This window comes from Gadus macrocephalus, chromosome 13 (genome assembly GCF_031168955.1).
Source record: "Gadus macrocephalus chromosome 13, ASM3116895v1".
Lineage (NCBI taxonomy): Eukaryota > Metazoa > Chordata > Actinopteri > Gadiformes > Gadidae > Gadus > Gadus macrocephalus.
The window spans coordinates 14242271-14269131 of NC_082394.1; the positions used below are offsets into that span (position 1 = coordinate 14242271).

A 26861-nucleotide genomic window follows, 5' to 3' on the forward strand; every position below is an offset into this window, starting at 1 on the left:
CCAGAAGGTTTAGCCTTTCTGGCCCACCGAAGCTCTGCCTGCCATCTTAATCAGGGAAACTAGAAGGGAAGTGAAGGCATGGTAGTCTTTGAGAGGAAGCTGAATAAATGACTACACACACACACACACCCTGGGGCGGCATGCCGGGGGGGGGCAGGCCAAGCAGGGCCCATCGTGTTGAGACGAAGGAGGCAGACTCAAACACAACTGACATATCAAAAAGGGGGGGGGGGGGGGGGGGGGGGGGGAGTCTTGTAGATGGGGAAAAAGAGCAGTCAAAGGCCTCACAATCTACCACACTAGGGGGGGGGGGGGGAGTGGGTTCTGCTGCAATGAGGAACAACGCAACCAAAAACATTTAAATGAGTGATTAAAAGCAAAGTCGCTGCCTCTGAGCGGACTGGGGCATGTGGTTTGAGAAAATAATTTGTGTACCCTAAACTTTCTACCCTTGATTCGAGCCCATGCTAAATATATGAGCAAATGATCAAATTGCACAAGACAGTATAGATAAAAATAAATAAATACGTACTGCCGCTCAAGGCATTTTCATTCATTTAACAAACTTGGGTTTTTCATCCAATGCAAGCATAATCAATGCAAGCAACTAACTATATTGAAAAGTAATAAAGGCTATGCAGCGTACCAATAGGCTACACAGGAAATTGGTCTAATATAAGTGACTAGGTCAAAAGTCAAGGTAAGAAGAGACAGGATTCATTTTGCATTTGACAGCCGCACGTCTTTAGTCAATGTAAGAACACCAAGAGATGCTCCGTGGTAACTATTATGCTTACTAAGCCTCAAGAAAGAAAAAAAACGGTATGAGTTTAGGCACATGTTAATTGACTTGTATTTAACTTTCTGGCACTCCTAGAAGGCTGAAAAAAAAAAAAAGTAGGTCAGTCAGTCTCTGGTGACTCATACTTTCTGGCAGGGGACCAGGCAGGGCAGGTACGGAGATGAGACGCTTGTTGAGGAGTGTAATGATATACTGAGAGTCTGCGAATAGTAAGACTGTCACAGGGCTTCCTTTCACCTTGGCGTACACTTAAATTTGCTATTAAACCTAGACGGCGGCAGCAAGGAGCTGAGAGATTCAACCCAAAGTGATCCAGGTTTGTACTCCCCGCCAAACCCAATCTCAATTACCTGCCTCACAACAAAGTTATTAGCGAGAGACAGCTGCATCTACACTCCCGCAGTTCCTCGAGGCTTGATTGTATCCTTTGCATTCCACCACTACACTGAAGAAAGCAAACCTGAGCCAGTGAGGAAAGGAGGTGGGAAGAGATCGGGAGTACGATTACTCAGAATTGAGGTACGAGCCCATTCCTTTGCAGTCTGAGTCAATGGGGCTTATCTTAAAGGCCGGCAGCACTGCCGTCGTATGGGAGGGTGGTGGTGGTAGGTGACTGTGACTCAGCCCCGAAAGTCAAGGAGTCCCCTCAGAAAAAAGGCCCACACACAGATCAGATGAAGTGCAATTTTCACTGTACTACGCAGTTCACGGCGCAATGCAGACACACCAACTTTCTTAATGACATTATGGGTTGCTGGAACACAGAACGCGTAGACACTACCCACACAACCCTCCTTCCTCAGCTAGCCCCTCCTCCAGCCAGCCCCGGCGCCCTCTCATTCATCCACCCGGAGGGAGAAGCACGCAGGCCAGAGGAAGTGTGACTCATCTGGGTAACTAGATGCATTCTTCACTATTCTCAACAGACGTGTTGTTGAGAGAGAGACAGAGAGACAGAGAGAGAGAGAATTAGGAAATACCAAAGACAGTTCGAGGAAGAATAAATCACATAGTGTATGCATGCTGGGGAAGGGAGGCGGTTATCACCAGCAGATTTACGTACCGAACCAACTTCAATGTAACCTACAACAGTGGCCAGCATTTAAAAGTGTGGGTGGGTGGGTGGATTGTATCGCAGGGCGAAGATGCCACACAAAAGCCTGCATCTAGAGCTAATCAATCAGGTATCCCCAGAAACACAGTCTTGACGAGGAAAACAACCACGCAGAATGTCTTTAACAACAAGTAAAATCATATTGAAGACTTTGGCATAGAGACATTGGTGAGTTGCAGGCCAGCAAACACAACTTCTTCCCACCCAAAAGAAGAAAAAAGGGTCCCATCTGCAAGACTTGGCAGGCTGCACTCTAGATCACAGGGGGGGGGGCGCGCGCGCGCGCACACACACACACACACACACACACACACACACACACACACACACACACACACACACACACACACACACACACACACACACACACACACACACACACACACACACACACACACACACACACACACACACACACACACAGTGTTTGTCCGAATTCCACTATAACGGTTAGCAGAGAAAGGCCGTAAGCAAGGTAGAAGCCAGCCATATCGTTCTAGTTCCCTAACCCTACATTTAACCTCCCTAATAAGGTTCAGGGCTGTGCATCCCTCGCCGAACTTCCACTCTCTGCTTGCTGAAAATAAAAAACAAGAGCACAAGAATAAGCTGGTAAACAATGTACTGTAGCAAGAGTAATACTAGTTATGGTCTGAATACAGTCTTGTAATTTTGATAGTTTTGGTTTTGTTTTAATCCTACAAGCTTTGTCCTACTGAAAAGCATCCATTTTCAGGTAGGGTTAAAATTACCTCGTTTATACATCATTCTTTCAGCAGGTTATTAACCTTTTACCAGGAGCTAAATTTTGGATTTGCTGCGAGAGCATAAGCTAGTCACTGTAGTAATTAAAAGAAGGTGCAAATAGTATAGTGGGAGCTCCATTATCATTAGCTAAGCTCTGGAAGCTTAGCAGAAACCTTTCCCTGAAAACAGTGTGAATTATAGAAGCATATCAATTTCTTCAACCGAGCGTAGGACAAATAATAAAGAAGTCAAAATCAAATATGCTGACGCTCTACAGGGCAAACCAAATTCAAGGACACCGGAAACAATAAGATGAATTATTAAATGATTTCAGGCCTCAGAAGTCATGCCAGTCATATACCATCCGTGCCTTTAGGTATCCATTAAGAGCAGAAGACATCCTCCTATCCTTCAAATGACAACCACTATCTAGCCTTGACTTTTGTGTCTTACGTCTAGTAAAAGAAGAAGCACAATTAATTTGACTTCAATGGAAGGAATTCAAAGCTCCGGATATTAGAGATATCCATACCGCTCATATTACATTTTATAAAAAACCCTCACATCATCACATGTTTCTAACCTAACATATTTTGCGTAGCCCAGTCTCCCTGGAACTTAAACCAAGCTTGAAACAGTCGTTTATATTCTGTGGATTCATAGCTTTTGCTCCCGACCATGTGCTCAGTCTCCTCTACACAGCGGCCGCCATGTGTTGCCAGAGCTCACCCAACGGCACGCCCTGCCCACTCTTCTCCCCGACATACAAACCTTTAACCATCAAGCCCTGTAGCGGAGGGCAATATCTTCCTTTGTAAAATAATGAAAAGTAAAAGATGAGCCAACCAGGGGGAGGTGAAGGCGATCTCTTTGAATGAGAAGTGTTGCCCCTAATAGCTCAGTGGCTGCTGTTATTTGGAAAGCTACATGATGAATTAAATATCACATGCTTCCATAACAGATCCATATCCACAACCCTTTCCCACTCTGGATGAATGAATTGGGACTGTAGAATTAGTCTACAGACATCGTGGCGATACATTGCAAATGTTGTGGATGGGAGTTGGGTGTTGAAACAGGGAGAATAAGGCGGCGTATTTGCAGGATGAATAAAAAATGAAACTGTACTGCTTCGGTAAATTGACTCACTCCCGAGGAGGTTAAAGTGTGTGTGTGCGTGCGTGGATGCGTGCATGTGTGCGTGCATGTGAGACTGGGTTTGTAGTGGGGGTTGGAAAGAAGGCTTGTTCGAAAAACTCTGAACAAGTGCGGCATTCCCACATCCATCCATATCCAGCATGGGGCTCTTTAAAAATTCATTAATTTACAGCAAAAATAGATTAAAGCACCCAGCTGAGCAAAACTCAAATTTTGACTTCTGAATAACATTAATGATAAAACATCTTCGAGAAACCCAGGAGGCCTTGCCTGCAAAATAAGTTGTGGTGGCATTTGTTCACCTTTAAAACACCTTGCGAATAATTTGTTAAACTTTTAATAACGGCCATGTGTAGCTTATTGTCATATTTAATCATGCTTTTCTTTTTATTCAAAAACAGCTGAGCAAATACAGCCCAAAAAACCTCATTAAGATCCAGCCAAAAATGTGTAATTTCCCATGATGCTATGCCAATGTCATTCTAGTCACCATTTCATATCTCGCTTTAGAGCCTCTATGACAGTTGCTTCAGGGCCCCCCCCAGAAAATGCCTAGAACTGCAGTAACAGTAATTGCTCTGGCCAGCACTAAATGAGGTTCACTTAAGTGCAATTATCCCCCTCTGATCTCTTGCACATGAAGAGACTTCTTTAACATGGAGAAGTGGTCTCACACAATATGACCGCAAACTAGAATCGGGGAGGCATTTTTCAGCGAGATGAATGGCTCCAGAGCTCATCTGCATTCTAGTGATACACAGCATTGTTAATGAAGAGTGAGCTCTCACACACACACACACACACACACACACACACACACACACACACACACACACACACACACACACACACACACACACACACACACACACACACACACACACACACACACACACACACACACACACACACACACACACACACACACGTTTGGATGAAAGTGAAGCATGGGGAGCGATCCCTTACAAGAATGTCCACTGATTCGACATAGACCCACAAGAGAGGAGGAAAAAAAAAAACACCTTCCGTTTCTGTTGTGCATGGGGAAAGCTATAAACAACTACATACATGTTCCTTGCATCAACGTTGAACAAAGATGGTTTTGTATTTATGCAATATAAATAAGTGGGGGCTTGTTAGTCTACCTAGAATTTGTACGAAACTCCATCGATACCAATCGCAAAAATAACTAAAATGCCATCCTTTGTGCATTTTTTCAGCCAAAAGCATCCACTATTTCGGTCAGCTATTGGCTGCAGGGCAAGCCAGATGAGGTGGTCTATACCAGGGCACGGTAAAGAGGAATAGCCTACCTGTAGTTGGGTGGCCTCCAACTACTCAGGTTGGGGGGGAGCGGGGGGCTTTTTATGTTGCCACAGGCTCAAATACCACCAGGAGTCTGATAACTGCATCTCACGGATGGCCATTTGAATAATCACTTCAACAAGGGGACAAATTAAAAAAGCCTCTCAGTGAGACAGGGCAAGGCAGCGCAGGGCCACAGCTGAATTCCAAATGAGGCCCTGGCCTTGTATGCAAACACATACACAAACACACACACAAACTAGCTCTAAATTCACTCCCAATATGGCACCATGGAAACCTGTATTTTTTTTGCTTTGCTTAAAAAATGGAATGATAATATAATAAATATCACAAATACGTTGCTAGGTAATGAAATATTCATAGTATCAAAGGGGGGAAATGTAGGGCTGATTAGTAATGCTCACTAGAGCTGATGGCCAAGTGGGAAGAAACATTCATTGTTTTATCAGAAAGACTTCTAATCTCTATCACAATATAGATTTATCAAGTCCCCTGCAGGACAGCTGGCTAGTCTAATATCACCACAACTAAACATTTTTGAGCTTTCCTTATAATTTATATCATTCAGTCTACTAAATGGCAACCACAGTAACATCCAAAAGTATTAATAATCCAAAGACCTATATCCCAAGTAGGTCTACTTCTTATCTATAACCCATGTCAAAAACAAAAAGGGACTTAACAGCATATGTTTATACCAAACCTAGGCCCATTGAGCGAAGAGCTTACCCATCTAAAGTGAAGAGCTTGAAAGTATGAGTACCAGTATATGGCCATAAGCAACGGACAGAGTGTGTGTGTGTGTGTGTGTGTGTGTGTGTGCGTGCGTGCGTGTGCGTGTGCGTGTGTGTGTGTGTGTGTGCACAGACAAGGGTAGGGACCTCAGCGAGGTTGCTAGCACTTTGGAACCATTAAGGCGCAGGCACTATACAGACTACATGCTTAAGACAATATCCCTCACATCGCATTTCTTCACAGCCTCAGATGATTTATCAGACGCTTTAACTTAAAAAATAAAAGAAAATGAAAGACAAAATAATCTAAGAAGATGTGTGATCAGACAACAAATGATTCATCAAAAATATCTAGACGTTAACTTTTATACTGTAGTTGTATATGGAAAAACACATCCTGTTTAATGATATGTTCAAAGTTACTACAATAAATCAGTGCGCTGAACTTTATAAAATGTACAAAAACAATGTGCTGTCTGAATTTTTTAAAATTTCACTTACATTGTCTGAGCCATGAAATGTGTAAAAAATGCATTGTATCCTTCGTTTTCCAAATAAGGACGAATTAACCAACCGGATAATTCTTTTTTTTTTTTTATTATTAATAATAATTTCTTAACCAAATATGAATCCCCAGTGCTAGGTAACTTCGAAGTGAAAACATTAAAGTGGAGTACCATTAGTTAAACATTATTTTCATTCAAGGTTGCATGCTTAGCCAATACAGGCGACAAGCCATAGCCATGCTATTTCAGGAATGAGTGATTAAAACGCAAACCAGGTCTGATCTTTTATTGTTGGCGCTCACTAAGACTACAGCTCTTTTATTAGTAGAAACATAAAGTCATACCGGGATTGGACTTCACTGGGGGATTTACTATCTGTTGTGGTTAGATATAAATTAGCATCTGCCATCACGAAGGGTTTATGTTAACTCAGTGCAAAGAAAAAGGGCCCTACGTTGTAGGAAAGGATGAACCTGCTCACTGAATGACAGAGACGAAACCTTTACTGTCCATGCTGACATAAAAGGCAATTACAAAGGAAAGTCATATTTACTGCCATAATACGAGTATGCATCTTGCATGGGTTTACCTATACTATTCACAAAGCCAGATATGGAATCAGTAATGTATGTAGTAGAATATGACAGCAAAACCTTTGACGAAACCCTAAACAAATATTACTTTCTTAGCTATCATGCAAAACACGGGTGTAGCGACCAAAAACAAGATACAAGATTAAATGTAGTCGCATTACTGCTGAAACATGCTTGCACTTGTTGAGTATTCAGTCTCACAACACATTTGAGTTTTCAATATAGGTCAGCTAGTTTACGAAGAAGGTACGCGCTTTTCACGCGGAATGTATAAGCTGTCCGACAAAATCGTATTGACAGACAAGGAAAACACATTCCAACAGCTGATGTGCGTCGAGACCAAATAGCATCAGTGCAAAGAGCAGAATGACACCAACAGTGGTGGACTCAGTTCGTGTTGGACACATCCTCTTGCATTCCGATCCCAGCTTGCTAGCTTTAGCTGTTTCAGGGGGGCGACTGGTCTGACAAAAGAGTGTCCAAAGAAAAACATAGTGACTATTACCGACAACAAAACGACTTGTCTTCTCTTCTAACCATGCACGGACACCGCTCAGATAAGTTAGCTGGCTACCAATCGGGCTAGCTAGCTGTCAAAGTTGCTCTGTCAGTTGTCACTGGTTGTACGGTTGTGCTAGCGAGCTAGCGTGAGCTGTCAACTTCGAGAATTATGGAGGAACACCACAGGAAACATTTGCTATCGCCCGTACTACCATGTTAAACACTGAACACAATAAAACCAGAGAGAATAGCATGTGCCCAAACCCAGCAAATGGAAAACTGCCATGGCCTATTCACTATGCTCAATCCTCAGAACTTAAGTGCAGCTCACTTCCCCATGAAAGTCGTCCATTTCATGGGCCTGAGTTTAACTTCCATTCCCGTATTATTTGCTGGTAGCTCACTTACTCTAGATGAAGCTCTGTAATGTCGTTTTCTTAATCCAGTGTAGTTTTGGAATAACTGCCCCCTCCCCTTCCACTTCTTCATCAGAAAGTGTCCTCCCGCGGTGTCTGTGCTCTTGACGCTCGCCCTGTGCAGACCCGTTGTACTCTCGCCGGTGTGCCCGTGGCTTCCCTGCATGGGTTCTCCGCCTTTCCCCGTTCGCCTTTCTCTCGATAGCTGAGCCAACATCCGGGACTCTCCCGTATGATAAGTGACCGGAACTACTTTCTGAAACAACGACCAGCATCACTCCACGGACAAATAAACTAGTGCGCTGATATTTCACCTTCCCCTAAAAATCAAATTATTACAGATTACAGGTTAACTTAAAATTCGAAAAAGCATGATCAATTACTTGGTGTTCGAAGTGTTCACTAGAATGGACACAGTTCTCCCAAGTAGTAACATAATACTGATATGTAACAATAATTAAAATTGAAAGTTGAAAGCATGCAATTATAATTCCACTATCAATCCTATTAGCTTCCTGCATGTCTTAATTATGATATGATTAACATAGGAACTTTCAAAAGTTGTATTTAGCATTGACTCATGTCTGTCCCACTCCAAAATCACACAAATCACTTAATTGGCTCATTGGCTGGTTGGGTCGAATTGCCGAAAACTAACCGATTTTATTATAAAACGGGTATACCGGTGGTCCATTTACAAAGTGCAACAGTGCTTCTAGTGGGCATTGAGTGAAATTATTTATATACTACATTACCACGTGTTTTAATCACGGCCAAAAGATTATACTGAACTATAAAATCCTGAAAAATATTTTCAATAACATAGGAAAGGCGAAGGCCACTAACTTAACTCTCCAAAGAGAATAATTGAAAAACACAGACAAAGTTACAACAGACGGGAAGAAAGGACTGATACATGTCGTTTTAGCTTTGGAAGTATTATTTGGATCTACATATATTTTGAGTTGGTAGTACCAGGAAAACTACTTTTTATTTGATCATTATTATTATCACATATATTATATTAGTATTATCATCGGGGGGTTACAGGGAGTCCTCCCGACCAATGGGGGGCGCCGGGTATCAATATAGAAGTGTCTCTCTTTCTTTCAACTGATGGTGGAGGTGCTGGAGCTGATCTCGGAAGACGCGAAGCGCTCGAAGTAACCTAATTAAACCATCAAACTGAACACTTTTTAACGGCCATGAGATTGGATTATACCCAAATAGGATAGGAGATCGTCCCAAGAGAACGAACATGCTTTCAAATGCAGGATTCGTCGTTGGATAATCGAAACACGAAACGGTTACCCGAACTTATGTATAACTAACAGGAACGTTTAGCAATACAATTTAAGTATTTTGACAAAAGTGTTATTGTGTATAATGTCTGATGCATGATTTATAGATTAGAAGTCAGTCATGCAGAAATCACAGAATCAAATAGCAATCTCAAAAGCCTAGTATGTTATTGATCCCAGCAGCTCTATAAGGCACTGACAGTGTTTGCAATACTAAAATACTGTCAGTTCTACGTACGTAGAGCAATGTTACGATTTCATAGAGGGAGACAATCAAATAAGGAAGTAGACATACAGACAAAATAGGTTTAAAACAATAAATTACCACCAGAGATACCACTAAGGCTAAATCAATTATACGGAAATGTGATAACTGCCAGGCATACAGAAGATTCATTTGATCACGATTCAACGGATAGAGGTTGAGAAATTAAGAAAAAAACGTTGACAAATAAAATATGATTCATTTATACACAGTGGAACTATGTTGTTGGAACAGGGAAACAAGTGATGGGCCTGGTTCATAATGCTCATAGTAGATATGACACTTGAAGAAGAAATATGAGTCAATCGTCAAGAAGAGGGCGCAATTGCAACTATCTGGATACCAAGCGCCCTTAAAGAAGAAAGAAGAAGAGTAATACACATTTGGGAAGTCAGGAAGTTTGGTCTCAATTGGTTTTATATGACTGATAAGGACTCAAAGTCCACGACGTGTCGTTTAGTGCGAGCCCGTGCATAGTCCGATCAATCGGCAGGTATGTTTCGGGAATAATATACAATACCGTTGTACGCACTTAGTACTAACCATAACATGTTATTAAGTGACAACAAATCTGCTGTCACTTTGCATAAAGACCAGATATATGATACAAGATTTCTGGTAACGTCAAACTTTTTACAGGAATGGCTAAGCTCAGGGCAGCTTCCATAGATGGAAAGCTATCTCAGGAGTTTGCAGTTCCCTCTCACGTCGATGATGTGAAAGAGCTGATGTCTGCCTTTGCTGAACTCCACGGATCTGCCGGTCGCAAGGTGGTTCTTATCACATCCGGTGGCACCAAAGTCCCCCTGGAGTCCCGCACCGTTCGCTTTCTTGATAACTTCAGCAGTGGTCGTCGAGGATCTTCCTCTGCGGAGTACTTCCTTGACTCCGGCTATGCGGTGATCTTCTTATACAGACACCGCTCACTGTACCCCTACACACGCCTTTACTCCGGAATAAACCTACTTGATAGTCTACAGCAGGGAAGTGGTTCTGACCAAGTGGTAGTCAACCAGGAGAAGCTTCCCAAAATAGACAAAGTGCTGAAACGTTATCAGCAGGTGAAAAAAGAAGGACTTCTTCTGCCTGTCGAGTTCAGCACACTGTCCGAATACCTTCACCTCCTGAAAGCATCAGCTCAGGTTCTATGCACATTAGGTATGCACCAAATATAGTTACAGCCAACTCATGTGTTTTCCAAGACAACTGCTTTTTTACATTCACATGTTTACTCTCTGCTTAGGGCCCAAGGCAATGTTTTACTTGGCCGCAGCAGTGTCTGACTTCTACATCCCAGCATCTGATATGCCTGAACACAAAATCCAGTCATCCAATGGGCCTCTTCAGGTGAGACTTGTCATTCAACCTTTTGTGACTGTTTGTATTCTCCCCAATTTTGGTCATGCAAACACATTCCCCTCCCTTCCCTCCAGATCAGTATGAAAATGGTCCCAAAGATACTGTCCCCGCTGGTGAAGGACTGGGCACCGCGGGCGTTTGTTATTTCCTTCAAGCTAGAGACTGACAAGTCAATTTTATTGGACAAAGCGCGTAAGGCCCTAGAAACCTACAGGCACCAGGCAGTGGTGGCCAACGTGTTGGATACCAGGCGGGGTTATGTCGTGGTGGTGACCCCCGACACCTCAGCTGAGCTCATCCTCACGGACGACGAAGAGAGCAAGGAGGTGGAGATCGAGGAGAAGATAGTCAGTAATCTGACGGGGGCGCACACTCTTTTCATATCCAAACAGGATGGCCCAAGCTAAATTATTTTGTGGAGTGCAATGACCTGTTTGTCTGTGCCCCATTCCACATATGGTATGCATGAGTAAATTCACATCCTGAATAACTGTTCGCATCTGTTTAATGCCATTGTCTGCCTTTGTACACAGTCATTACCAAGTCTTCTGTGATTTACATGTAACTGCATAATGCCACTGTGAAACAAAGATAATAAAGGTTATCAGAAAAAGTTTATTTCAAGTGATTCATAGAAATATAATAGGAAAATCGGTCTTCATACAGGCAATTGCACTTGAATAAACAGTTAAAATGATGGCTATGCTGTGCAGCGTAATTTATACATCTCTGGTTCTTTACGCAAGCTTGACGCTCTTTTTGAGTCCACTGCGGATTCCGGAATGCTCTCCACTGTATCTGGTCTCCTCACGTCGCACCTCCCGAACCTAGCAAACAAATACATTTTTTAAGAATTTCTCTTCACTGTCTTAAACAATCTGCATTTGCAAATGCACAGTAATCTGCCTGTGTTCGAATTAGTCGACTGAGCACTATTTTCACCATTTTTGTAGTGTGGTCTAAATTGTGATTTCTATCTGGTTCGATATATAGTGCACTAGTTAATACCCATAATGAAGTGTGCAACTTATTTCACAATATTTCCCATGACGCATAGAGGTTTTCATTGTTATCCGATTCATCCAATAGAGGGTTTCAGATGCATAGATTCTTTGAGCAATCGGCATTTTCATGCATCTAACAAGTCACTGTCAGTCATTTGTGTCCAAAGTTAAACTTTACTTGCTTCCTAAATTGTATATCCTATATTGTTCGCTTTATAGGGAATTAGGGCACAAGTTAGAAAAAACAAACGCAGCCAAAGTTTCATCAATTAAAATTGCGCAGATGGCAGCAAGGCTGAACTAACATCTTGCAGAATGCTTACCTGTCCCTTTCTCTTGATCTGAGCCCGCCTGTACTTCTCTCTGTGCTTCACTCTGGGATTGCGGTTAATCTTCTTCCTCTTGGGCGTCAGCCCCTTGTTCTTGGCCATCTTTGGAAGAAGAGATTGTTATCCCAATGATCCTTGGTTTTCTAAGACAATACATTTAATGACACTTAAAGTTTCTGTAGGTATTAAGATATACAAGAGTTGTCTAAAGGCAAATTCCGCTCCCTTCTCTGCTTGAGAGGTTAAGTATTGACGGGAGTAAAGGCATGCGCAATCAACTTGAAACGTTTCTCTGAATATCTTTCACTGAAAGATATTCCATTAAAATTGCACTGAAATAATAGTTAACGAAAAGTTATGTACAGGCAGCACACTTAGTACATTGTTTCCAAGCACGATAATGCAGATGTTGTGCTGTAATAAAACTCCAAGAATACACTTCAAAGCCTACCTCATATGTGATCTTTCTCTTTGCATCCGTGGGAACGTCTTCTTCATCTCCATTCTCCTCCATTCTGGGAAGAAATGGGGGGGGGGAGGAAATAATGTGCATCAGATACCAATCCCTAACACTTACTGCTGTCTTTGTACTTGAAATGGGAAAATAACTCACCCGTCCGCATCTGGGTCCATGTTATTTCTCTTCTTCTTGAGCTTCAGCTTTTCCTCAACCTCTTTGTAGAAGCGCAGGGCAGCCTCCTCATCATCTGAGTCCGAGTCTGAGTCGTCTTCACTAGCTTCTCCCACTGCCTGTTCAGGAACCTAGTCACACATTTAAAAAGCATCCCATGAAGACCAAACCTCTCCCTCAAACCAGTGGAACCGTTACTATATCCCAAACAAATGTCAAACAAACATACTTGGCCCTCCTCAGGGGCAGGCCTGCGGCGGGACTCCTCCGGCTGCCACCCGGCTAGCAGCCTGCGAAGCTGGGGCTCCAGTCTGGCATCGACTGGCCCCAGCTTGTTGATGAGCTGCAGGCACCACACACACGCAAGGGGTCGATTAGTTGAACCATCAGATATTTAGCTGAACCGGATTTATAGTATGCTTGCATGCTCGCAAAAATGGTACACAGGGCAAGGTTGTCTCGTTTCTTATTTTGCACTTCTCCTAAGTGGCCCAAGTGAGCTTAAATGGTTGGGTTCACTACCGCATTAAAGGCCCCTAAAGTGCAGATTTAGGAGAACCTGCAGGCTAGGGGGAAACATTTGGATCTCTGCACTTACCATTCTTTGGCAATGAAAGTTAACCAACCTAAAGGCTTTACGATACAACCCAAATTAAATCAATACATAACAAAATAAAGAAACTAAAAAGATAAATAGACATTGTTAAATCATAGGCAAAGAAAGTCACTTACATTTCTGTAGTTGAGCAACCTCTCTATGACGGGATGGTTATGAGCGGGGATTCTTTTTGCTTTAAGGACCAGGTAGAAACTGATATTTGTGCAGTAACTTTCGAGATGAAAGAAAAGAACTACCATGAGCAAAGCATCAAAATGTAACAAGGTGTAAAAATTAGTACATCCATTAAGACTTACTTCAGATAAAGCTGGTGTTTTGTCTTGAGATATTCGGCCCCCTTTGAAAAAGAAAGAAAAAAAAAGAAGATATTTTGAATACGTTTTTTGGACGATATAAGCAAACTACAAATGGGATGAACTTGGACTAACCTTCCCTGGAGCAATCCGTCCATCCTTAATCATCTCAATGAGCGGCTGTATTTCATCCTTCAGTTCCGTCAGCTGCACACATCACAGTACAGAGTTAGCCCATAGCTGCTCTCCTTGTAACATTATGATGCATGATACTCCTTTTGAAGGCTTTGCCATTTACCTTTGCCTTGAAATCCTGAATAAGCTCAAGCATCTCAGGCGACTCCTTCTTCAGCAGCTTCAGCTTCTCTTTCTGGGACATCTGATCCAGGTCTTTCACAATTTTCTTATCCTTTTCTGCAGTCTTATCGTCCTTCACAGCGAATTCCTAACATAACATGCATGATCATAACCGGTGCTTACGGTAAGATTCATTGGTTCCAATTGACCTGGACAATTTTTGGGGTGTTTAGTTTTAGAATCTTGCTCTCTTCCACTCTACTTATATTTACCTTTACATTTACCATCAGTATTTAAAACTCAAAGCTTACATACAGCACCTTTAACGTCACTGTAGTTCACGCAAATCATACATCTTTAAATAAAGAGAATTGTCATACAAGAGTCGCATCAATGCCTACCTGAAATAAATTGAGATCATAGTCCTCCTCGCTGAGATTCGCAGCCAGGCGTCTTTGTATGTTCTTAGCTTCTTCTTCCTCCTCTTTGTCCTCTGCTTCTACTTCTTCTTGCGTTTTCCCTTCTGCAACACAACACACCAGGGCTGAGATGCTCCACCGGCACAAAAGCACACTATCAAAGCGTATGTCCTAAATAATCTGAATTCGGAATGGAGGTAGCGATAAAGATATACTCACTGGCAGCCACATAATCTGAGTCGTAGAAGAGGTTCTTTCTGTTACCCCACGCCATGTCACTAGGAAGATCTAGAAAAAAAACATCAGAAAATGGGTAACGCTGTAAAACACAACGGTACATTTGGCCATGCAAACACTTTAGACAATTATTTTACCTGCATCTTTCTTCCCCTCTAGATCACTTTCCATGTCACTCCCCTCTTCTTGTTTGTCGTCACCATACTCTTCATCTCCTTCAGACTCAGAGTAATCCAGGGCCATCACTTCCTCCTGTAATATGAAATGAATACCTTGTGCTTAATCACCAATACAAATAAGAAAACATTATCCAATATGATCGCACCTGTGATTACCTGGGGAAAAAGTTAATTACCTCATCATCCCCATCCTCAAGGTCACTATCCACTTTGTCACCACTGGCAAGAAGTTTCTGTAACAAGAAGAAACAAAACATTATGGTAAAATGGATGAATTGATAAAGAATTTGCTGAATAATGCTGACTTAGAACAAATATGAACACAAACTCACAGCAATCTTTTCATCATGAAACCGGTCCACCTCGCCCCTGGTAAAGTCTGTAGATTTCTGGAAAAAGTTGACAATAGATCATGAATGGTATTACCAATATAGTAATATAGATATTGTTACATTAACAAACTCCATTTCTGCCAAGGCCGTTCCGCTAGATGCCACTAAATACTACACACTGGACCTTTGATAGAGGCTTGACAACCCTAGTTTGCAAAGCACTGAATTGGTTTACGTTGAATAGGGCAACACAATAATTCAAGTCATTGTGTGTACATACTGTCCATGTCATGATCAACTTCCAGACTGATTACAGACCAATCATTGCAACCTTGTAATGTAGTGCTGGTTCTATCAGACCACACATTAACACTCAAATAGTTGAGGCTGCTTTTTACGAACAAAACTGGTCAATGTCCACATGCATTATCCGGAGTGATGGCGCAAACTGTGGCATACTGTTAACTGTTAAAAAAAGAAGTAGCCAAAAGCACATGCAGAATTCACTAAGACGTTGTATGGTTACCCCATCTTGATAGTGGCTCCCCACCAGTTGATTTAGCCCCAGACTTTTAAAGTGATCGCTAATAATGTTTGAGTCCAGCCAAGACCACGAAACAAGTTCACAATAACGTAACAAATTTCGCTGAACTCGAAATAAATGTATTTTAGGAGGTAACAGTTAACTGTTAAGCACGTTAGCCTTAACCTTGTTTTTAGATTCAACCTGAGTCACAGGCTTTGTTCTGCCATCCTTTTATATCCTCTCCTTACCTTGTCGGGGGCTTGCGCACCCTTATAGGCTTGAGGGTCATCGTCGTCAAATTGCTCTGGCTTCTTCTGCAGTTTAAATCGTTTTACTCTGAATTGTAGGGGGAAGAGCAGGGAAGCAGAATTATTCACTTGTTCTCCATATCACGGTGAATACACCGTGATACATAACAGAGTAGCAATAAAGCAGTTTCCATGTTGTCGAAAAGGGTTCCCTGATAATGACATGGTTGTATAGCGTTATGGACGAGAAGGCAAGGCACTGCATGTAAAGATTAATGTAACAATCGTAAACATTGCATTATCATGTAAATGAATGCAGGATTTCATAGCACTAACCGGATCTGTCGAACCATGGTGAAATCTTGACTTTGTAGACGTAAACGTCTTTCACAACACGTAATTTCTCGTAAACGCTACTATTTAAAGTTGTTATCACGAAATAGTATCATTCAAAGCCTGCACACGTTTGCGTTCCACATGTGCTTCCGGTATTTCTTCTTCTGGTTTCAAACATAGTAGTATGTATTTGCCGTGATCGCCATCTAGCGGTTGATTGGTAGAACGTTAACCTTCTAAAATAAAGTATAAATCAGCTCCATACCGATTTATTTATACCCAGTTATATCTTTAAACCCAGTTGAAACACAAAATATTGTTTTTCATTCATACATCAACCATATACATTATCTGAATTCCAATCTGTGATAAGGTTTGCATGTTTATTTTGAATCCACCATAGTTACACTGTTATGATACAAGGAAGGAACCAGATTTTTTTGTTCTTTGTATATGCATGGCAATTTCAAGTCTGGGGGGATGTTAACACTGAACAATTTTGTAGTCAATGGTTAGCGTAATCTGTAACAGTTTTCTTCTAGCACTGCCTCTCTGGTCCTTTTTGCCATCTAGTTCTTCATCTCGGCATCCCTGTCACCCGGTCTCCTCCAGTCCGTTTGCATTCCAAAAGTGGAACTCCTAGGCCTCGCAGTGGGCTGATAGATTGGTGTCCGATACAGTCCGACCTTCACTTCATCATTCCTTTTCTTCATCAAGGCGATGGCCGGTGTCATGCGACCTGGGTCAAAGAACTATATAAAGGGAGTATGTGTTAAGTATTTATTGAATTATTGATTTAAAAAAATCACACCTTCATCCAAACTTCCGCAACACACACACAAACACACGCACACACACACACACACACACACGCACACACACACACACACACACACACGCATGTACATAGCACATACACACACGCAAATGTGAATTGCTTACATTGGCATGTAACCTCGGCACTGCTGTTCCCCTCTCTTGAGTTGGTTCTGCACTGAGGTCCATCATGGATCTGCTGAGCTCCGACATGGCCATCTTGGATCCCCTCTTCTGCTGTGCCGAGGTGCTCGGCTGAGGCTGCAGCCTCCTCATGATGTCACTCAGAGAGCTGTAGTTGTCATTCTGGGGCACCCTAAGTATCAAAGGTTTCTTTATGGAGCGAAAAGAGCACAGTGCTTATTATCCAACATCATAATATAAACATAAGCTTCATTTGTTGTAATGTGATTCATTTCCAAAAGGGATCTAGACAGGAAAGTATTAGGACACAAATAAGAATAAACAAACCAAACGCTTACTCTTCAAATAAAAATACCATGCTTGAATAAATGCAAAAACTATTTCACATACACTTATTGGTCTAAGCTTATCCTTGTTTCCTTTAAAGGGGACATATTATACCACCAGCTAAGAGTGTGATTAGCCGTTATAAGCTGTTTTGAAATTTGGCCTCTTCTGACATCTCAAGTTGGTGTGTCCACCTAGATGTATGACAGATAGATTAGCAACGTTTGCTACAGTACACTGGGTAGACTAGCAGACTGATCTATCCAGCACAACTCTAGTTGGACACGCCCACTGGTGATGTCAGAAGATGCATAGTTTCGAAATGGCTTTTAACAGCTAATCACACTCACACCTGGTGTCACCTTTACGGTTTTGTGTACACCTGGTTATCTCCAAATATATGTATCTCTATATAAATTAATATATTTCACTAAGTGAAGCAGTAACGCACTCTAGAAGATGGCTGCTTCTCAGCTCTGAAGCTCATCTCATCCGCGTCAACATGTCCATCTTCGTGAAGGGCTTCCCGGGTTCTTGTGTGATCTCGTCTCTGATTGGTTGAATACTTGAGGATTTCGTGCTTTAAGGTTGTCTCTTTCCTACGCTCCACATTCGTAAACAATTTCCTGTCTTCCACATCCTGGCTGTCTTGGACGAGATTTCTGTTATAGACCTGTTCAATTTTGGGTCCAATCCTGGATGAGAAAAAATTGATAAATAATAAGATAGATGTTTGCCATATACATTCTCTATAAAGACATGTCTTACGGTTTCTGCTCTCATTTTCTATTCATCTCACCTCTGTGGTATTTCAGCGGTAGTGGAGTTGAAACCTGAATCTGTCATCGAGAATTGTGTTCTGCAGAGAACACATTGCATCACCATTAAGATATCATCTATCATTTTAAAACATTGCTTTTAAAAACCTACAGACTTCTCAATATTTAAAGTCGAATCTCTTCAAGACCTACTCTCGAGCCTTGTTAGCACCTGGAGTGTTTTTTTCCCGTAGCTTGTCTCTGCCAAAGATAAGAGGAAGGTATAAGGAAGGTATCATGCTCAACAACTGTTAATGCAAAACACATAGAAACCTAACAGTGCTCTATGGGTCAGTGGAGCCAAGCTACTAGAGCGATAAGACTTGAAGAATGAAGTCATGTTCAACGGTTACACAATACATTCCAGTGAAACGTTGCTCTTAACCTTTTCTTAACAAGCATTTCCAACTAATTTGTGTATTTAAAAAAACAACACTATTTATAGATGATCTATAAAGGCTAGGGCTTAATGGTTCCAATTTAACAATCAAAATACACCAATGTAAAAAAGAGATCTCTTTATTGGGACCGCAAACTTTCAGGATTGTGTTTTTGTGTACCTTGTATCCAGACGTTTAGTTATGTTCCGTGAAAACACATCCTCGACGGGTGGCTGTTTCTCGAATGGCGCAAAGTTCTGTGTAGGCCTCTCCCTGGCTTCCACCGACGGGTCAGTGGGACTGTCATGGGGGTAGCTTTTCCGGCGGAAGACCCCCAGGGCTTCCCAGTCCAGAGGGGTCCCCTCGGGCGGCGGGGGAGGGGGGCTTAGGAGGGGTCCCAGCAGGGGGCGGTTGGGGTACCAGAGGTCTGATGACTCGTTCATTCGGTAATGGGTGGTATCGCCCACGGTCAGGGGGGCCGCACGGACCTCCGGCACGGGGAGCGAGGCGGCAAACAGGATGCGAAACTCTCGATCAAAAGACCCGACCACTGGGCCGCTGAGGAGCGTGACCAGATGCCGGTGCAGGTGGGCGTCTGTCCAGGTAAGACTGGAGAGGATATGTAAAGTAAAATAAGAATTATAGGGAAACATAACATAACATAAACATAGCTTCTCGGGAAAGATGCCGGCTTTGTGTAGCCTATACCTGTAGCTGCCGTGGATAACTGTCTCTAGATCTACCAAGATATAGTTGTCTTTCATCTGCCCGACCACCATTCTTCCTTCCCTCGAGCAGAACGTTTTCCCTCCAAGAACGCGAACCTGCATGTTCTGTGAGGGGCAGTCAACCAATCAATCAAATACAAAGACTTGAGTCAAACATTGCACTTCACGTATGGCTCAAGTATATTTTGTATGAATGAAAATGAAACAATGTTCAGAATGCCGTTCACCTGATCATTCTCTCTGGGTCCTCACATTCAGGATGAATGCAGTGCAACCTGTTCTTCGTGTGAATTTAACATTCTTAGCATGACCATGTCAATGTTTAAAAAAACAACTGCACTGTTTGACAGGTGCCTACACCTACGAATCTAGTGTCTGCACCTGTCAAACGTGGGTGTGTCTTAAATTAGTTGTAATGACGTTGTTACGTGAGTAGTCACTGGGCAAGCTTATCGATGGATAAAGATGGCTATTGTTGTGTTTTTGATCATAGTGGTAATCTCTGTTCAACAGAACCTAGTATTTCTCTTCTATGTTCCAAATATTTCCGTTCGCATTGTGACCTGGGTTGGTAAGTCCTGGCAAAAGAGCTTGGCCTATAAGTTCAATTTTTAAACTCATAAACATCTCATAAATGTCTAGGATTGTCAATGTGCGACCTACCGGATGCCGAAGCATGCTGGGTGTGCAGTCCTCCTGCGTGGACCTCTGATTCAGTATGATATAAACAGGGACCCCTCGAGAAGCAGCGCTGTGGAGGTCACCTATTACCACGTTGTCCGTCAACCTATCTGTTGCTATGGCAATAACCTGTGAGGGCAGAGATTTGGCAGGCCGCCCCTTATCGTCAGAGATGTTCTGATCCCATAATATCTCTGTTGAACGTCAGATCGATCCAATCCAAATTCTCTTCACTTCAATTTCACTCTTCAACACAAAATACAAACACCATTCCTCTCGGTCTCATTGTCTACCTGGCTAGCCTGCTGCAGATGCCTTCTGACGATCTCTCTGATGGACGGCTGCCCTTCCTCCGGCGGGTTGGTGAGGACTTTGACGCAGTCCCGGCCGGGCCAGATGCTCCTCTCGGGCCAGCCCAGGTCCAGACAGGGGGCGGGGGCGTCGGAGTGAGTGGGGAAGTAGCAGGACGACAGGCATCGTGCCGCTGAGCTCCCGCCGTCCTCACCGTTGCCCTCCTCCTCCCCCCCCTCCCCCCCCCTGGCCTCCGGCACCGCCTGCGTCCGGCTCACGGTGTAGTCATGCGCCCATCCGCTGATGTGGTTCACCTCCTCCTGAGACAGGAAGCCGCCCAGATTCTCCGCTCCCAGGCAGGCATAGAAGGCCGCGGGGCCCACGCTCATGAGCCTCTCCACGGCCAGACGCTCGCTCTCGCAGTGGAGGAACTCGGGACAGGCCTCGGTGACAGGTAGGAACACGGCCTCCTCGTCCAGGCTCTGCTGGTGGGAGTTGGACATGGTCGCCCCCTGCCCCCTGCCCCCCCCCCACACACCCCCTCCTGCGCTGGTGGTGGTGCGGTGCGGCTCCGCAACGAGTCACACTGTTGCACCCAGAGGGACACTCACTGACTGCCCTTGGACACCAAGTCACTCCGGTTCACCTGCCGGTCGACGGCTCCACTGGCTCTGGAATCAGCACTGGAACAGCAGGGTGCAGCTGCAGCATTCTTGGTTGACACTTGAAAATGAGATCTGTTTTTCCCTAGAGGCAGGGTTCTATCATCCGTTCGGTCGAGCTTAAATAAAGAAAGGCCTCCTATATTTCCTTTGGTGAGCTGTCAGGTTCGATTGATTAACGTCCAGAAAAATTCACGTATTCCCATCTAGCCGTGTGGTCCACTTCTGTGATCTCCCTGACACACACTAGGTGTGGGATATTTCCTTTTAAAGAAAAAAAAAACCATCCCTTGCATTCTTGAAAAAAGAAACAATGATCCAATAGACGCCGGTAAGCTTCGGAGTCGTGAGTGAGGAGTGTGTTTGTGTGTGTGTCTGTCCTCTTGCTCTAGATACACTACATCCCACTCCTTAACTCTCCCTGTTGTCTGAGTTCATCAAGCTGGGCCAGCCAGGCTGCTGACTGATCGGTTCAGCTGCTGAAAACACACATGCACTTTAGACCAACCCAAGCACCGCCCATCCCCACGACAGTCTTCGTCACATATCCAAAAAGCAACTACTTTACAACACACAACTCAAATATTCGGACTTACGCATTGTGCCTTCAACCTTGCTGTGTGGAGTAGTGATGCTTTTCTGTGGTTATCATTTAACTCAGTGGTATTTTTTGTATCCAAGTGTCATCATTTACTCACGGCTCAACAGTTCTCTGACTTGTCTTTCCTGACTGGTAGGTTTGTTTTCAGGCAGGTATGAGCAATTACAAGAAATTTTGCATATTTCCTGATCACCTCATCAGCCAATGAGGTGATTTTTACCTATTTAAAGAAAGATTATTTTGTAATCATCAAGAAGGGATCACTACTTCCATAGATATTAAACACACACACACACACACACACACACACACACACACACACACACACACACACACACACACACACACACACAAACAGACACACACACAAACACACACACAAACACACACACGTATCTGTGTTTTAAATATTTGTCCCACTTTCAGGTAGTCAGCCATAAGTGGGGTTATTCTACATTTTGTTGTTTGGCAGTTTGCAAACACCTCCACCAAAAAGGTTGTCTGTGGTATTGCACAACATCACGAGTGCTATTGATTGCACAGAGCTCTCTGAATCATTGTATTTAAAGGCCATTGTAACACACCTGACTAAGGCAGCATGTAAGAGAAACGCAACACAAAACATACCATTGAGCCATTCAGCACAATATAATGATACACCACCTTCAATTTTATATTTCGGGGCATGAAAACAAATACGAGAAGAGTGACTGTATTTGATATTTTTTGTAGAATTTAATTTGAAAAAATAGGCAGGTGCACAACACCACCAAAAGTCAGCATTTGTGTATATCATAATACAAACACAGAGAACATCTTCATGCGGTGAATCTCCATGACCAAAGAGAAACAGAGTATCCTAATTGTATCTGAATGAAGCATTCATTGAAACAGAGGAGCATCACATCACTCTCTCTGAAAGACTTTCCTCTGGGGGGGGGGAGGTTCTGAGGGAGGGGTGTGTGTGTGTGTGTGTGTGTGTGCGTCCTACTGCTTCTTACGCAGGTGAACGTACAGGACCCCGCTGAGGAGAAGCAGTGGCACGCACACCCAGGCCATGATGAAGCAGTAGCCGAAGTGGCCCGTGCTCAGATCTCTGACGTCGTCCAGGATCTCCTTCCGCCGGAAAGTGAAGATAAGGCAGGCAGCGAAGGCGGCGAAACCTAGAGGGACACATGATTGTAATAGAGAAAAATCACACTAAGGCTGTTCGACTTGGCTCCCTTGTGCCCTCATAACCTATCCCCTACATAAACACTATACAGTACACTATTTGGGAAATAAGTTTAGGAGAAATTCAGACAAAAATTATGCACAGTCAATCCATTGGCATAACGTGTAGTGGTCACATAGACAAAGATGTTGACGCCACAAACATGTTGTCATGTCACTCTGTGGTAGCTCATTTGCATATACAAATTTGCATATAAGTTGAAACTGTTGACAAGGAAACAGCTATGCCTCATGGGACAAAATATAGGAAACCATATTTGTACAATCACATTTCGAAACGACACTATAACATTGTAAAAGTGTACTATATAGGGCGCAAGTTGATAAATTCAAAGCAGCCAGAGACTGCAAGTCTATCTCTGACAATTAAGAGTGAGAGTAATAACATAAAGGTTTTGGTTCTAGAATAGACTGTCCAATCACCTCCACATCCAGTAGCAATTTCTCATTCAAAGCACAATAAGATGTACTTTATTCATCCCAGAGAAGAAATTAGGGGAAAATATTAATGCAATTATCACAGCCCTATCAATCATTCTATACCCAGTCATAAAGGGGAGAGTTTAAGGTAATCAAACATGTCCCTGAATGTTCAACCCCTTCATCGATTTTTCAAACATTAATACAAGGTAGAAGGATGTGTTACGAGTCATCAGCTGCTTGACTACTGACCTGAGAAGGTTTGGCAGAGGCCTGTGAGGTAGAAGAGCCCCCCAGTGGACAAAGTAAACAGCTGACCCACAAACACCAGGAAGGATATTGAGGAGAGAACCACTGAAAGCACCATCAGGGCCTGGATAGAGTGCAGCCAGTCTGGAAGAGCAGGGAAACATCTAATATTTACCTGCGTATGTTTTGAAGGCTGAGCGAAGGTAAAACCAGCCTGACATATTTACACAGTTTTGAATGTGCAAACACCAATGCAGACGTGCACACACATGCCCATGCACACCCACATGCACACACATATGCACACTCACACACACACACGCACACACACACACACACACACACACACACACACACACACACACACAACCTAAACACATGCATCTGAATATACAAAAGAAAAAAATTACCAATTTCATTAGTTGCGCACAACCACTCATCGGTTGTGTTATCATGAAAACATTTATACCACAGGTCTGTGACTTCCGAATCGCTCCAAACCCACCAGGACTACAAGCCAAAGAGAGAGAGAAAATTAAACAGAGGAAAACTTTAACATCTGTGATGTACAGTATATTTATTATCGATTCAGCTACTAAGTGAATGCCTGTTCCAAATTCCATTCCAAATGCATCAAGGAAAACCACACAGCCACAAGCGCACTAAGTATGCAGGTTTTCTACGATCTTTTTTTCTTTGATGTGACTAACAATGGAACTCTTCTACCTATCTTATCATGCATCAATAAACAATGAAATAAAGCGTCAACAACAAAAGCGCAGTGTACGGTGTATACTTAAAGGGGACTTATTATACCACCAGGTGTGAGTGTGATTAGCCTTACAAGCCGTTTAGAAAATCGGCCTAATATGACATCACTAGTGGGTGTGTCCACCTAGATCTGTGCTGGATAGATGAGCAATGTTTACTTCAGTCCACTGGGTAGGCTGGTAGATAGATCTATCCAGCACAGATCTAGGTGGACACACCCACTAGTGATGTCATATTAGGCAGATTTTCGAAACGGCTTGTAAGGCTAATCACACTCACACCTGGTGGTATAATAAGTCCCCTTTAAGTGTGTTGTGCTGGCGGCTGCAGTACTCACCTTCTCCAGGGTGGCGATGAGGAGCAGGGCCAGAGTGACCAGGTGCATCACGGTTACACACAGCAGCAGCAGGACCATGATGGCTGACAGGGGCACCTTCTGATTCTGTATACGCAAACACATAAACGCGTGCACACACACAGCCACAGGCACACACACACACACACACACACACACGCACACGCACGCACACACACGCACGCACACACACACACGCACACACACACACACACACACACACGCACACACACACACACACACACACAAACACACACACACTGACACACACACACAAAGACACAGAGACAGGCACAGAGACACGCAGGCACGAACCCAGACACAACCCAGACACACATACACACACACACATACACACACACACACACACACACACACAAAAACACACATTGTTATGGTAATATATAAACTAGTCTGTGTGCACGTGTACACATTCACAGATTAACTTACTCCAGCTCTTTATGGTTCAACAACACACTCTCACAAAACCAATAGCCGCTTTGTGGGTTACATGGGATTTCATGAAACCAGCATCATTAAAACTATTTTCCGAGAATGTGCGGGTCTATAAACTGTATCTAGCGGACCAAGATAGTTGCTCGGTGACTCACTATACAGTACATCTCTACCAGCTTGGGACTGCTTGCTGCTGCAGCCATACATGTCCGTATCCTCCACTTCAGCTCAGGAGCAGAGAACTAAAAGACTTGCTTCCCCCCCCCCCGCCCCCCTCTTGTGCCCCCCGCCCCCCATCGCTCCCTCGAGACGCTCTTTGTAAGGGTCTGCAGCACAGCGACTATCTCCGTTCATCTATCATGCGTGTTTGACTTGGGAATTCCTCTCTAGCCCTATCAGCAGCTCCAGCAGAAACACACAGACCAATCATCCACCCCCAAGTCCTGCGCTCTCTATATAAACAAGGATGTCGTATGATGATGATGAAGCGTTTTTGCTGTGGTCGGACCAAAGGAGTTGAGACGGGCAAACGTTACACTGGGTAATCGACATTACATTTGATCACCCCAGGCAAAGGCGCTCTGGAAAAATATTCCTCTGAAAGTGGCAAGGCAGCCAGAAGGAATGAGGTTGGTAGCTCCAGGGGTCATTTTCATTAATCCTATTTCTTTCCATTGTAGATGGCCAGTACAACTCTCCTGAAAGAGAACTCCATAGCCAGGATGAGGTAGCAAGACTTCTTCACTTACCAAAGAATGTTAACATAATGAAAACTGTTCCTTTGAAAAATTGATATTTTTTTTACATGTATAATTTAATGTTTGCTCCACTGATGGACTCAAGCATACCTAACATTGATATTTGTATCTTAACTTTGGCCTCAATGACGGACAATAATCAGTCCAAGGGGCTCTTTGTTTATAAAGATAACACACCACCAAAAAGCACACACACACGCACGCACACACACGCATACTCATTCAGGGGTGGGTGTGTTCCCCATCCCCACATGGTTGTCCAGGCTATTCTCCCCTGGGCAGACGAGCGATACTACCCATGGCTCTATGAGATTAATGACAGCTTTGAGAGGCATGTCTCTTGTTACCCATATGCTCTGCATATGGCAAGTATAAGAGGCCCCTTGGCACAGCCTGAACCTGAGGAATGTCCACATGTTCAGCATTCCTTACATTGAGTTCTAAAACATACACTTATTTGGAAAGCAAAATTTAAATATATATTTTTTACTTTTAAAGTTCAAATATTGGAAATCGCTAGATGCGCAACGGGATGGGTTTTCAATGGTGCACAATGAAAATGGTCCAAGGTGAAAAAGAAATGAAAATGAAAATGGTCCTATGTGAACTTACCCTTACAGTCTTTTCTTGAAGCGCTGTACAGGCCTACCAAAGGGAGACTCCTGCTTTACGGTGAGGGTTCATCTGCTGCGGGCCGTGGCTGGTCTTCACGTCCTCTCCTCCTGTCTGCGGTCACTCACTACACTCACTCCTCTCTCTCCTCTCTGTCTCTCCTCTCTCTCTCTCTCTCTCTCTCTCTCTCTCTCTCTCTCTCTCTCTCTCCTCTCCCTCTCTCTCTCTCTCTCTCTCTCTCTCTCTCTCTCTCTCTCTCTCTCTCTCTCTCTCTCTCTCTCCTCTCC

The 26861-nt window shown here is 43.4% G+C and overlaps 5 protein-coding genes across 9 annotated transcripts in view; 1 reads left to right on the forward strand and 4 right to left on the reverse strand.

Moving 5' to 3' along the window:
- The window catches only part of foxj3 (forkhead box J3), a 73666-nt gene extending 65556 nt beyond the window's left edge, over positions 1-8110 (reverse strand). Inside the window, 1 exon segment of the mRNA XM_060070199.1 lies at positions 7890-8110. The gene's annotated coding sequence lies outside the window, so the exon portion shown is untranslated.
- Positions 8111-8993: 883 nt separating this feature from the next.
- On the forward strand, positions 8994-11418 carry ppcs (phosphopantothenoylcysteine synthetase). Of its 2 annotated transcripts, none has more exons than XM_060068882.1 (4): positions 8994-9956; positions 10103-10621; positions 10707-10810; positions 10897-11418. In XM_060068882.1, the coding sequence occupies exons 2-4, from the start codon at positions 10105-10107 to the stop codon at positions 11227-11229; spliced, it is 954 nt and encodes a 317-aa protein (XP_059924865.1). In that variant the 5' UTR covers positions 8994-9956; positions 10103-10104; the 3' UTR covers positions 11230-11418. The 2 variants fall into 2 exon arrangements, with proteins under 2 accessions (XP_059924865.1, XP_059924866.1); XM_060068883.1 differs by having other exon boundaries at positions 9005-9060.
- On the reverse strand, positions 11418-16481 carry utp3 (UTP3 small subunit processome component). The gene is made up of 16 exons (XM_060068881.1): positions 16273-16481; positions 15937-16024; positions 15163-15219; positions 15007-15063; positions 14789-14903; positions 14634-14702; positions 14397-14518; positions 13997-14143; positions 13834-13905; positions 13702-13742; positions 13519-13615; positions 13016-13129; positions 12769-12917; positions 12607-12670; positions 12150-12257; positions 11418-11649 (listed from the first exon to the last, which is right to left on the reverse strand). The coding sequence occupies exons 1-16, from the start codon at positions 16287-16289 to the stop codon at positions 11560-11562; spliced, it is 1407 nt and encodes a 468-aa protein (XP_059924864.1). The 5' UTR covers positions 16290-16481; the 3' UTR covers positions 11418-11559.
- Positions 16482-16641: 160 nt separating this feature from the next.
- fam83e (family with sequence similarity 83 member E) lies at positions 16642-22324 on the reverse strand. 3 transcript variants are annotated; one of them, XM_060068879.1, is made up of 10 exons: positions 21716-22324; positions 20460-21598; positions 20149-20295; positions 19466-19590; positions 18938-19366; positions 18531-18578; positions 18359-18418; positions 18011-18254; positions 17215-17421; positions 16642-17024 (listed from the first exon to the last, which is right to left on the reverse strand). In XM_060068879.1, the coding sequence occupies exons 2-10, from the start codon at positions 20958-20960 to the stop codon at positions 16842-16844; spliced, it is 1944 nt and encodes a 647-aa protein (XP_059924862.1). In that variant the 5' UTR covers positions 20961-21598; positions 21716-22324; the 3' UTR covers positions 16642-16841. The 3 variants fall into 3 exon arrangements, with proteins under 3 accessions (XP_059924862.1, XP_059924861.1, XP_059924863.1); XM_060068878.1 differs by having other exon boundaries at positions 20460-22324; XM_060068880.1 differs by lacking the exon at positions 18531-18578 and having other exon boundaries at positions 20460-22324.
- Positions 22325-22431: 107 nt separating this feature from the next.
- Positions 22432-26793, reverse strand: emp3a (epithelial membrane protein 3a). Of its 2 annotated transcripts, none has more exons than XM_060068885.1 (5): positions 26581-26793; positions 24731-24835; positions 24033-24132; positions 23626-23766; positions 22432-22883 (listed from the first exon to the last, which is right to left on the reverse strand). In XM_060068885.1, the coding sequence occupies exons 2-5, from the start codon at positions 24806-24808 to the stop codon at positions 22708-22710; spliced, it is 495 nt and encodes a 164-aa protein (XP_059924868.1). In that variant the 5' UTR covers positions 24809-24835; positions 26581-26793; the 3' UTR covers positions 22432-22707. The 2 variants fall into 2 exon arrangements, with proteins under 2 accessions (XP_059924868.1, XP_059924867.1); XM_060068884.1 differs by having other exon boundaries at positions 26575-26790.
- Between the last annotated feature and the right edge of the window lie 68 nt (positions 26794-26861).